Source organism: Anneissia japonica, unplaced genomic scaffold (assembly GCF_011630105.1).
Source record: "Anneissia japonica isolate Jap-2015-1 unplaced genomic scaffold, ASM1163010v1 scaffold2003_len1103335_cov173, whole genome shotgun sequence".
NCBI classification, from domain to species: domain Eukaryota; kingdom Metazoa; phylum Echinodermata; class Crinoidea; order Comatulida; family Comatulidae; genus Anneissia; species Anneissia japonica.
This window is the reverse complement of record NW_022758706.1, coordinates 1,028,401-1,040,780: the sequence shown is the minus strand read 5'-3', so window position 1 is coordinate 1,040,780 and position 12,380 is coordinate 1,028,401. Positions and strand designations below refer to the sequence as shown.

The window sequence follows — 12,380 nt, the reverse complement described above, 5'->3', positions numbered from 1 at the left end:
GGTGTACCTATAGTTCTATATACTACGTTTAATTCAGAGATACCGTACGTCTTACGGTACCATACTTCTAGACACATTGCAAGAAGAAATACCGTACGTTGTGTAGTGTACCTATACTGTGTAGTCCTTTTAAATACTACATTTGATTTGTCATTATGGCATTGTTTGATAGAGGATGTTTAGCTAGAATCTCTGTGGGATTTGCAAAGACTGAATGATTAAAAGGATCATTTCCTGAAACGATTAGGCCTAGGTAGAAAATCCTAACAGTTAGTCATGTATTGTAATCCTAATGACCATGTGTAGTCTGCTATACTGGTACTTTTATAGGTACAGTTATTAATATATTTCAGTGTATTAGAAATTAGTTTTTAAGTTGTCTGTACTATTCTGTTTTATTATTTTGTTGGGTCCGTGAAAGTCGCTGACACCGGAGCCACACTGCTGTTCTTGTTCTTGTTACCAGAATTTTTAGAAGCGTCCGGCATCGCCAGTTTTCAACGGACGTGCAGAAAATTTGTACACATAAACTAGAGGTGATTTCCAATAAACGTTCATCGCCCTTTTTTTAAGTTGGACCCCAGTGTTCACCCTACACCTACAAACAAAACAGGGGTTTCAGCAAGGACTGTACATTACTGCCATTACCACTAATGGGACGGCGCGGTCGGTTCAGGATGTGTTTTACTGAACTTTAAAAAAAAAAGGCAAAAAAAAAAAAAGGAAAGGTTGTGAGTTAGAATTGCATTGTGGTATTTAATTTGTTTTGTTTTTTTTCTCATTTTAAGAAATTTTATTTTTAAGATATTTTAATTTTGTACAAATTAACATTCTAAATAATACATTTTTTTGTACAAATAAATATTCTAATTATTTAAAAATTTCTTATTAGCTCTTCCAAAAATCCATTATAATAACTTGCGCTTGTACCATATTTAAGTGTGGAGGACCGTGCGGACCTGTGCACGGTCACTCTTGTTATTTTATAAAGGTGCTACGGTAAAACACCGAAATATTGCATGCACAGTATATTGGCATGTATTTTACTGGATGAAAATTATATTAAACTTATATTGAACTGTAAAAAAAAAATCTTAATTTATTAATTTCTCAATTTTGTCATGTGAATATCATATATTTTATTATCAGTATTTCTAGTGGAGTGGGGGAGGGGGAAGGCTATAAGTTCTGTATGATTTATATAAAACCGTATTTAGCTTAATGTATGTTTTTTTATTTATTATATTTAAACCATATTTAACTAGGGTGACCTGTTCAGCTCTCCATTGCTGAAGAGCTGATATCAAGGGGCCTTCATGTTACGGTATTTGGAAATAAATGAAATTGAACATTTAATGTCTATTGATTGATTTATGTGGTTTATAGGAACATTTGCAAGTAATAATAAGTAATATGTAATAGCAAGTAATTACAGTCTTGCGTAAAGGTTATAATCTAATTCACCTAAAGCGGCCAACGAATCTAGGCAGCCATTATGACTAAAATAAGCTAGTGGTATATTCTTTAAAAAATTTAAATTTTACTTATAAAATAATCTCAAAGGTTTTTAAGTTTTATTAAATGTTTTCAGTGTGTTTTAAGAGGTTTGAAGATCATTTAGCATTGTTTGGGTGAGAATTTTGACATACAACCTTATCAGAAACATTTTGCCAAAATCTTTTTTTCTTCACTTACAATGTAACATTAGGATTTCTGTTGCTCAAGAGTTCACTCGAAGTACACTAAAAGGTAGCAGTCGCTATCACATCATGCACGATAGCAAATTTGTTCAAATTTGTTGAAGTTGTTCTGTTTCTCATTCTTTCAAAATCATTTTTTTATGAAAGTCAGGCTCGTTGTGATAGCCATGCCAGGTTTAATCTCCACCAATTCACAAGGAAATTCCCACGTGTCCGTCTGATCGTTGTCATCCATTGTCTCTCTGCCTTCCTCAAGTGGCTTGAATTGGCCAATATGTAATTCTATTTACATATATTTAACATAAATTTGTATGGTTCAACACTGCAACATTTAGAACTGTACGGTAACCTTATAAATTTTGTTTACCTTGCTGGTTGGTGTAGATCAGTAGTGGTGCCAGTAGTTACGCATTTTGCCAGGGTCCTTAATCAGGAAGAGATGCATCCCCACCTCCCTGAGAACAATTAATTGAGAAAAAAAAAATCCTGTGCAATTTTTCTAGATTATGAGACAGAATAAATTATAGAAGCTTTTCAAATCCTTTTTGTCCCTGGATCCCCCTTCGAGGGGTCCTATGTAACCCTGTTCCTGCCCACTTCAAGCACAGTTTCATATCACTTACTGTCGTTGGTGAATTATCTTAATACCTAATCTATTATACAATTTTAATATTAATAATGTCAAAAATCAGAAAAAAAAGTGAAAGAAGTGAAGTGAAAAAAGTTGATTCCAAAAAGAAAAATACAAACCTGATTACCATTTTTTCCCCTTATCACAATTTCTTTTCATTTTCTAGGAAGATTGATTATTTCGTAGCATTTGTGCATTTGGTGTTGAACGAAAACCTTGCGAAGAAAAACTTGGCTTTCCTAAACTGTAACTTACAGCCTTATTCACTGGGGTTGTTCCAAGTGAAAACACATGTTTCCCCTCCCCATATTTATTACTGTATCCATTTAATTCTCTGTAGACTGATGACTACTATTCCACAAATGTCATGACAATGAAAGAAATATATCTTTCCCAGTAGATTTAACAGCTGAAGTTGATCTGACAGGAAAGAATATCATTTTACTTCTGAAATTTTAGTTTTTATTTCAACACTTTTTTCTTGTTTTTCAGATATAATATTTGTGGCGGTCGATGCTGCACAGGTTGGCAGTATGACCCGTCGACGGGGTCATGTACAAAACGTAGGTTGATAAAACTTGGGTTTGGGGCATTTGAAATAAGCAATTAAACATGTACAAAGGATCTTTTAATTTGAAAGGAGGTATCTTAACCACCAAGTTGCAACTCTTAATGTTAATTAACCACAATGTGTTAACTCCTTTCATCGCTTTACTATCGTTAAAACTTTTTTGTACATATAAGAGGGTCTATTTAAAGAAGACCCCTTTATTCTACTTTAGCTAAAAAATATAACCCTATATAAAAGTAAAACTTCTACTTTAATTGTTTATAAATGCTATGTTATTTTTAGAAATGTGTAGGCCTACTGATTGTTGTTGCATAAGGGAATGGAATGATATTGGGGAGAGTAATAAAAATTCCCTGATTTCTCTTTAATATGGTAGATAAATAATTATTAATGTGCCATTCATTAGAATATAACACAACATGTGTTTTTAATTGATGAGATGTTTCAGGCCATTAACTGAAATTGAGGAGTGGTAGGATATGGTGGAGCCACCATCCCATCCCCCCTTTTTTTTTTACCGCAAACATACCCTTTGATAAACCAACCCATTTCCTTCCCTTGCAACATTTGAAACCATAAGATTGAAGATCATTTACATATTAGAATGCTCTATGAACTTTGCCCCTGACCACTGCAAGTGCTCTTTCCCCGGACCCCACTGGACCTCATGCTCTCATAGGAAACCCCTCTTATACACATTACTGTTATATACCTGCATTTGTTCCATGGTGCAAAAGTTCAACAGATTTCTAATGAAATTATGTTAGTAAGTGTGTTTTGGGTTCTAATTCAACTGCAGTATCTAAATATAGACATTGCACAAATAGGTAGCAGATAGTTTTTCATTGGTTAGTTATTAAGTCTCGGCTTACTTGCTTTCAGCCTTGTGTGTTCCGTATTGTAAAAATGGTGGAACTTGTTTACGTCCTAACTACTGCAGCTGTCCGTCGGGATATGTTGGAAGTTATTGCGAAAGACAGACATCATCGGTGTCATCGACGAGGACTTACTCACAACCGGTGGGCGGATACAGGCAGTTATCTGTGTACCGTACGTCGTGGAATTACAACAGTAAGTGAGAGATCGTATTCTATCAGATCTCGTGTAGCAGTTGTTCTTGTTTAACAATCTGACACAGTATCATGTCAATTAACGTTTAACTTGGGCCGCATGCGTCTCGATACGCTAGATAATTCTTCCAGATTGACATGGGGTTTTTTTTTTTGCCAGCTCATATTGGTAACAATGCTTGCAAATATTTGACAGCTAATACTAAACAAACAAGCATGTATAATGGCATGATTATGCAAATATGAGGCAACTTTACTAACAAATCATTTTCCTGAGAAGTTCGTTACAACAAAAGGAAGGTTGACGTAAAAGTTAATGCCATATCCAGGATGTGAGAAAGATGCTTAGGGGAGGGAGGAGACAGAACGGAGAGTGAAGGTGCTAAATCTAAATCCAACAGGACCTAGGGGAATAATTTTTTGCATTTTATCGTCCTTTTGAGGTGCAATCTGGTAAAAAGCTTTATATATTTCTTGGAAAAATAATGTACCATTGGTATGTACAGTAAGTACTGTACTCTAGGATATGACACTTAGAATTGATTTGAAGAACAAACATGTTTATTATTTTGTGATCACTTGCTGTAGAATGACCTTTGAACTTCCATGTTCTAACATGTCAAATGGGAACAGTTGCCTTTTATGTGATGGTTATGAAATTAGTTTTTTAGGCCATGTGCCAGTTTTTATTCTTCACAATCATAACCTCTGTTTACCCTCCTTTGTTTATGTTCCAATTTCAACGTTAATGCTGGAAGCAGTGTGGAACCTTGAACCTGGACACCCTTCACCCTAGCATCTGCATCCTGCATACCTAATATCTTTACCTGTACACCCTACTTTAGTAGATACACATACTTTTACTTGAGTACCTACTGTATTTAACCTTCTACTCTATTCCCTGAGGTATATGCCCTTTTATTCTACTAAGTATACATGTTTGTACCCTCTTATTCACCTCTGGTACTGATGCAGGATTTGGCGGTAGGGGGTGCGTGAGAGTCGAAACCACCATTAATGGTGCTGAGGTGAGAAAATTTGGAAGGAAATTGCACTCTCATACCTTAAAAATCTTATCGGTAATAGGTCTATGTTTATATCAGCAATACAATACAAGAATTATTTTCTTAATTCAATTTTAGGGAGGTGCACTCTTGTATCCTTACCATACATCATTGTAGCCTAGCACCTGTGCACCTTAGCAGTCCTTAGATATCTAACTTTTCCTTAAAATAGAACATGAGTGCTAGTGAAAAATATAAGTAAAATTGTTAATTTAATTGATGTTACAATGAGACAAAATAGAGAGAAGAAAGCATACAATATACATTTCTTCTACTCCTAAGTATACAATTGGTAATATATGCTGAAGGTATTTGTTATACTCATTATTTATGTTATTGCAATTGTACAATACTATATTTGGGTACCTGTTCTATTCTGTAAATTTTACATTTGTTGAAATTATTATTGCATTATAATTTGTTTAGTTTGATCGCAAATGTTTCTCATTTACAGCAGACTCCTTCGGGACTTAAGGGAACACTTTTTTGGTTGGAATCAAAAGAAAATATATTGTAACACTACGACCAAATATTATTCACCCCTGCTGTATTAAGGGGAAATTAAGGGGCTGCTTGTTTTGATTTTGAAGTTGACCTTTTGAGGTGTCAACTGTAGGCACAAATGAATGTGTAAGCATATTGCTATACCTATAATGTAACAGTCCACAGTAACATACAATGTGTGATGATTTATAACATGCTACTTTAAAAGGATCAAATGTCATTGTTTTTGTATCAGATTACATTCTGTTGACAAAGTGCCAAGTGATCATTAATGTAAACATGCATAAAAATGTCATTTTATTCCTGTTATTTACACTTGCCAATTGCAGAACAGGATGCTCTATAAACATGAAATTTAAAGGACACACAAATATATGTTGTTTTGCTCTACTAATTGAAAAGTGAGCACCTAGCTGGTGCTTACATTCTAATACCGTAATTCTGGGTTCAATTAATTTAAATGGCAGGATTTTAAAAATATTGTAGAACACTAATAATCCAGCCTGAAAACCTTCCACAAAAGATCAATTAACGTTTATTGCCTTCTAAAATTCTGAACTTTCATTTGAAAATTAGAATGATGTAATTTTTGTGACAGGTTCTGGCACTACCTGGCATTTGTCGCAATTTCTAACTTTGCACAAGCACGTAAAATGTTTGGGAATCAGAATTTTGAACATTTGTAGTTTTTTCGTATTTTATAAAAGAAAATATATTGTAGGACAATTGTGCAAAATATCAATAACTAAATTTAACTGAATGTGTATTAAAATTATTCTTAAAATACTAGTTTTAATAATAAACTATTGATGTTGGAATCTTTGGAAGCTGTTTTCTCAAAACCGACATGGCTGATATTCAGGAATTAAATATTCATAACCTCGCTAATACTCAACCAAATTCTATCAGATACACAAAAAGTTTTAAAGATTCATGCAGAAGATAAAAATGCCAAAAAATCTTTTTTCGACAAGCAAGCGGATGGTTTTTCCAGAGCTGGAAATGATGAAAAATTGTACAGTTGCTATAGCATTTTAGCAGAAAATTTAAGGATTATTGTAGTAATACCTGTAAATCATTTAAAACAGACTTTTTCAAATAGGTGACTTATTGTAAGTGGTTAACCTATGTGGTTCTTCCATTATTTCATTTTCTATGACCACCTATGAAGATGATGACAAATTGATCTATATGTAGGTTAAGAAGATTTGAAACAAACCAATTAGTCCTCCATCAGACACAATTATGCAAGCCTTTTTAATGTCATGTTTTGCTACCGTACAAAATTAGTGCTTAAAACAAAGAGAAGGGGCAGATTTAGGGTTGCCTTCCCCTTCCCCTTTTTGGAAAGTTAAAAAGAAGGGGGAAAAAAAGAAAGAAAAAGAAATAATTGATCGCCCAAAACACCTCAGAGGTTATTTTTGGATGTCTAGAAAACACAAATTTCGCAGGGGAATGCCCCTGGACCCTCTAGGGTAGTGTTGCCTCCATCGGCCCCAAATTTCACCCCGCCTCCCCCTCCCCCTTTGGACATCTGTGGATCCTCCCCTGAAGAGTATAGAATTGCAAGCGGTCCAACTGCCCTTATTTTGTATTCGCACAATTGAACATTTAAAAAAATCCTGCCATGAGATATGGAGCGTTTTATTAGCTCGATACGAATGCCTTTTACATTCTTTTTAAGGACGCCCTCTAATTCATGATTGTACTTTTTTAGATAGGATTACGTTCCAATGAAAACCCAAGTGTCAGACCTCTTCCAGTTCTGTACTTTTTACTTAAGAGTTTTCGGCCATTTTAGCACAGCTGCTGCTGAGAAAAGGAATTAGAATGTTTCTTTTTTTTTATCATTCTTCTGAAGAAAACTTTATAAAATAAGCTTTTATTAGTTCGCTTATATAGCCACATGATTGGATTTAAATTAATGAACTTAATCAGAAATTCTAAATTATTTTCCCCTCCACATAAATTGTTTTGGTAAAACCACTCTCATGATCTTTCAAAAGTCATAAAAAACATACAGTATACAAATTTTAGCCTAAACAGTATTTGTGGGTGCCAGCTGATATGGGAAAAGATGTGTGTTAAAACATGTTTTATATTTATTCATTTACCAAAATTTAAAATTGTTCAATTTGGATATAGACCTTAATCTACCATTCTACCATCTGAATTACAGAGCAGTTTTCAAGTAGTTATTAGAAATTTCCGTTAATTTATAGCAAGGTGGATGTTTTTCTATTTAATTTCCTTTTTGAAGATTTAGAGTACAGATCAAATTTCTTAATCCTCTGAATATCCTATATATATATCTTGATAATTACATAGGATTTAGACTCAATTAATGCACATGTTTACAATGAATGTACGTCAACGTTGTTGTCAACACCTTTCCATTAGTTTGCTTGGCTATCATTTGGTAATCTGCTATTACAATTATAATATCATGTGTCATTCTATAATGTAATATAAGTAGTTTTATTGTTACAAATGATGTTTTAATAATATTATGAATTTAGGATATTAGCAGAGGTCCCAGGTTGAGAAAGTTCAATTTAGGAATTATTTTGCCAAGATTTAAAAATTCATATGTCCCAAATTGTTTATTGGATGAATTTTTACAAAATGATTTGTCTCTTATTAGAAAAAGATCTGTCTTATTTTACAATAGGATTTAATATAGAAATTTATAATCTAATTATCAATGTTATATAAATATTTTATCGATCATCTGTGTTGTGATGAATTGCTTGTGGGTATGTAGCAGCATATGGTGGAATGGTAAAGCTGTGGCTTCCATTCATAAGGTCTGGGATCGAATCCAAGTCCAATCACTTGTTAGAATGCTTTATTCACGCTATCTCACCCACCCAAGACTATTACCAGTGCACTGATTATTTATAGCCTTACCATTAATTATGGAATACACCCGAGGGATCATAGTACAGTTATGTCCAAACAATCAGTATAATCATGTATAGTATCACGTACTATTATATAAAATGCCATTATTATATAGAGGCCTACTAATAATATCTGCTATAGATATTCTTTCTTTAGAAAAAAAACTAAGATTTAAATTTTTACTAACTAAAATTGCATGGCTATAAAGTTATTTATATAAAAATTATACTCATACCATAAAGTAAATATTGAACAATGCGGTAAGGTAAGCCTATTACTATTGTAATAGTTTGAATGGGGTGATGTTCGACTCATCCAACTCATAATTAACATCATGTTATGTTCATCATAAGATGCAACATTGTTATTACTAATATCATTTTATCATCATTATTAAACTTAATTTGTTTTTATACTGTACCATCATTATCATCATCATTATCATCAGGCCTAAGAAAAAAAAATGTTTGTTTGCCTCCCACAGCCGCCCCTATATCACTGAAAAAAATAGGGGCGACATAACAAAAATATTTAAAAAAATATTTTTTTAGCTTTTTTTCTTTACCAAAAAAAAATGTGAGTGAAATGATAATTATTTTTTGCCAGATGCGCTACAGAGTTGTCTAAAGTTTTTATCTGATGTAAGATATTGCCATTCTAGGCCTACATTCATTGCAAAATGCCAACTGTGTTATTTTTATTCCATCAATGAGTAATCTTATTAAAAAAAAAAAAAAAAAAAAAAAACTTTTTCAACCCACCCCTTTTAATAATTAAAAAAAAAGTGGGCAAACAAACAATTTATTTTTTTAGGCCTCATTATCTACAGTATAGTCCAGTCTGTTTTCTCATAATTATCATCCCTGTCATCATCACTGTCATTATCATCATCATCATCATCAGCTCCATAGCTTTTCTCACTGCCTCCAATTTTCAATTTGTTTTCACTCCCTTTACATATAATAGTTTAACATGCATTTTGAGACCCTAATACATTATAATATTAATATAATGTAAAAACTATTATAGAGAATTTAAAGTGATGGTATATTAAAAGCTTTACATTGCATTGTACTTGATCAATAAAATTATTTACTTAAATTATACAAAATTTATCTATGAAATTGCATTTTTATATAAGATTATGGCTAATAATAAGAATAATAAAATTATTTACTTAAATTATACAAAATTTATCTATGAAATTGCATTTTTATATAAGATTATGGCTAATAATAAGAATAATATTGGAGTTAAAAATAGCTTTCGGCCCATGGTGCTTACCTTGAAATTCCAGGTTTCCTGGTTCAATCCCTGTAAGTGCAAATTGGTTTTTGCTATTAAAATCAACTCACCAAATCCCTAAGCATCATATTGACATTTACCATAAAGAGCATATTAATTAGGTCATTTTAAAAATAATAGTTAGCATCCTCTAAATGTCTATTTTTACACCCCTGACCTATTTTTTATTTATTTTTTTGTAATAGAAATGCATAATTTTTCCGACAGCAAACTGATATTTACTGAAGTTTACCTACATCAATACCCTCCCTTATTACACCAATAAAACTAAAGTATTCAGGATTTCTGCTCCCAGTTTTGCTGTGGTATGTTCAATGCAAAGTGTTTGAAGAATATTACTTTTTTTTGTGGGGGAGGGGGAGAGTTGGGGTTTTCATGTGGAAGACTTCCCTTTCTACCAGGTGAAGATAAATAAGAAAATCCTAACCAAATTTTGTCATGTCCTTATATGCTCAAAATAATTTACTATATTCCAGTTCAGTTTCAGACATTATTCCATAAAGTAATCTAGATAAACCATAATCTTGAAAACCAATCAAAGTTGACCTCTCTAATTTTATGCAAACACGCTTTATCTATTCTTCCGAGTCTCTTTCTCTATGTATATTCTTTGTATCATAGGAGGTACACAAATATCATCACGATATCAGTCACAGCCGACCGCCCCCGGTCCGTGCTATAGAAGAATCACCGGCAGTCACTGTGCTGCGCCCCTTACAGACATGACCACAACTATGGACGACTGCTGTAATTCCTTGGGCATGGCTTTTGGATCACCATGTAGAAGTTGCACCTCTTTTTACAGTAGGTAGCTCTCTGGAACAATCATAAATTATTCCATTTTTATTTTACCCCCTTTCGTTCCCCCTAATCTATGTATTTGTTTACTATTTTACTCTTATTTATACCCTATTTTTATCTACAGTTATTTTCTTTTATTTACCAATGGACAAATTCCTTTTATTGATTGATTGATTGATTGATTGTATGATTAGTATCAATTAGATCACTAGTATAGTAACATCTCCCAATTACTTACACCTCTGTCCAAACAGAGTTCGTTAATGAGAGAATTTGTAATTCAGAGAATTCAAATGTTCAGCATCTCAGATGTGGTGAGGGTAGGGCTAGGCCTACTGTACGCTACGAAGTACAGGGTAGACCCTATGCCTTGCCATGAGAGAAAAATTTTTATCACAAAATATGACTTGGATTTTACTGGTTTCTCCAACAAAATAATACTTTACAGAAGCCAAAATTAGTATTCATTTGAAGTGATTTCTGAATGAAAACATGACCATATAATGCCCAAAACGAGTGTTATATTATTATTTTCATAAAGATTGCGAATCCATGCGAATAGCCCCCCAATGGTCAAAAAGTGAGTTTTACGGCACAGTATGCCTGAACAAGCATGCACAGCTGAAATATATATTTTGGCTAAAACCGATTGATATTTCGTGCTTGAAACTCTGTAGGTTTGAATGTTTTCTCTCTTAGCTGATGTAACAATTTAACTTATTTCAGAAGACTTTTAAATACATTTTAAAGTGTTTTTGTAGTTAAAAATGATCGTTCGTAATGATGTCATCGCTGCAAATTCGGTTCGTAAAATCAAGAGTTCGTAAATGAGAGGTTCGTAATTTGGAGATATTACTGTACATTTTTCAAATTTCATCTGATATACAGTAGTTTTGATTTGTGATTGATTGATGGAATGGATGGATGGATTGATTGTTTGTTTGATTGATTGATTGATTGATTGATTGATTGATTGAATAATTGATCAATTTGAAAATGCACTAACATTTTTCTATCATAAAAAAGCAAACTTTTAGGTTTATTTGACTGGTTGTTATTTTATATCTTAATCATAATTCAAGAAATAGAATCAAATGTCTGCTTAAAAAATTATTCTTTAGCAAAACTCTATTGCCTTTAAGCATATAATATGTAATTTTACAGTAACTTTGTTGTTATTAAATGTTTTTTTGAAATGTTTATATTTGAATGAAACTAGTAAGTCAAAAAGCATACTTACTATGTGTACAAATAGTTTCCAAAACTATGTTAATGCTTGTTCCATTCCTCAATTTGCAAGTATGTTCTGTAGTGTTAGTAATCATACAACTCAAAACTGACAAATAGGTAGTTATGTCCTATTATATTGAACTTAGGTGGGTGCTTTAAATGCAGAGGCATAACAATAATAATATTGAAAACCTTAGCTTTATTAGCTTATGTCTCAGGTACATCAGTTTTATCAGCTGTACCTAATGATGTTATGACAAACTAGTGTTTTCTATAAAGTTTATTTAAGTCAATGAAATACTCCGCTCACATTTTTTTTCTTACACATTGTTATAGGCCAGCTTGATTTTTCATATACAGTTGTATTTACCAAATGCTAACTTGATGCTTTTAAGTTTGAATTTTAAGGGTGACAGTTGTTTTACTAAAAAAAAAATATTTGTGAAATTTATACAATAAAACCTCGAATAGAAAGCCCAATGGACTTAATTGCTGCAAAGCAGCCAATTCATATTCTCGACAGCAATTTGACCTCTGAAAGGTCATTGTTTGTCAAAAAACGAGCGCTTAAGACGACTGAAAAGCGGAGTTTCCTTCTTT

General features: G+C 32.7%; 1 protein-coding gene across 1 annotated transcript in view; it reads left to right on the top strand.

Annotated features, from left to right (window-relative positions):
- The window catches only part of LOC117125373 (fibrillin-2-like), an 80,792-nt gene that overhangs the window by 6,125 nt on the left and 62,287 nt on the right, over window positions 1-12,380 (top strand). Inside the window, exons 2-4 of the mRNA XM_033271864.1 lie at window positions 2,824-2,894; window positions 3,785-3,973; window positions 10,371-10,553. Of these exons, the coding sequence (XP_033127755.1) occupies window positions 2,824-2,894; window positions 3,785-3,973; window positions 10,371-10,553 (443 nt within the window). The remainder of the gene's footprint in view (window positions 1-2,823; window positions 2,895-3,784; window positions 3,974-10,370; window positions 10,554-12,380) is intronic.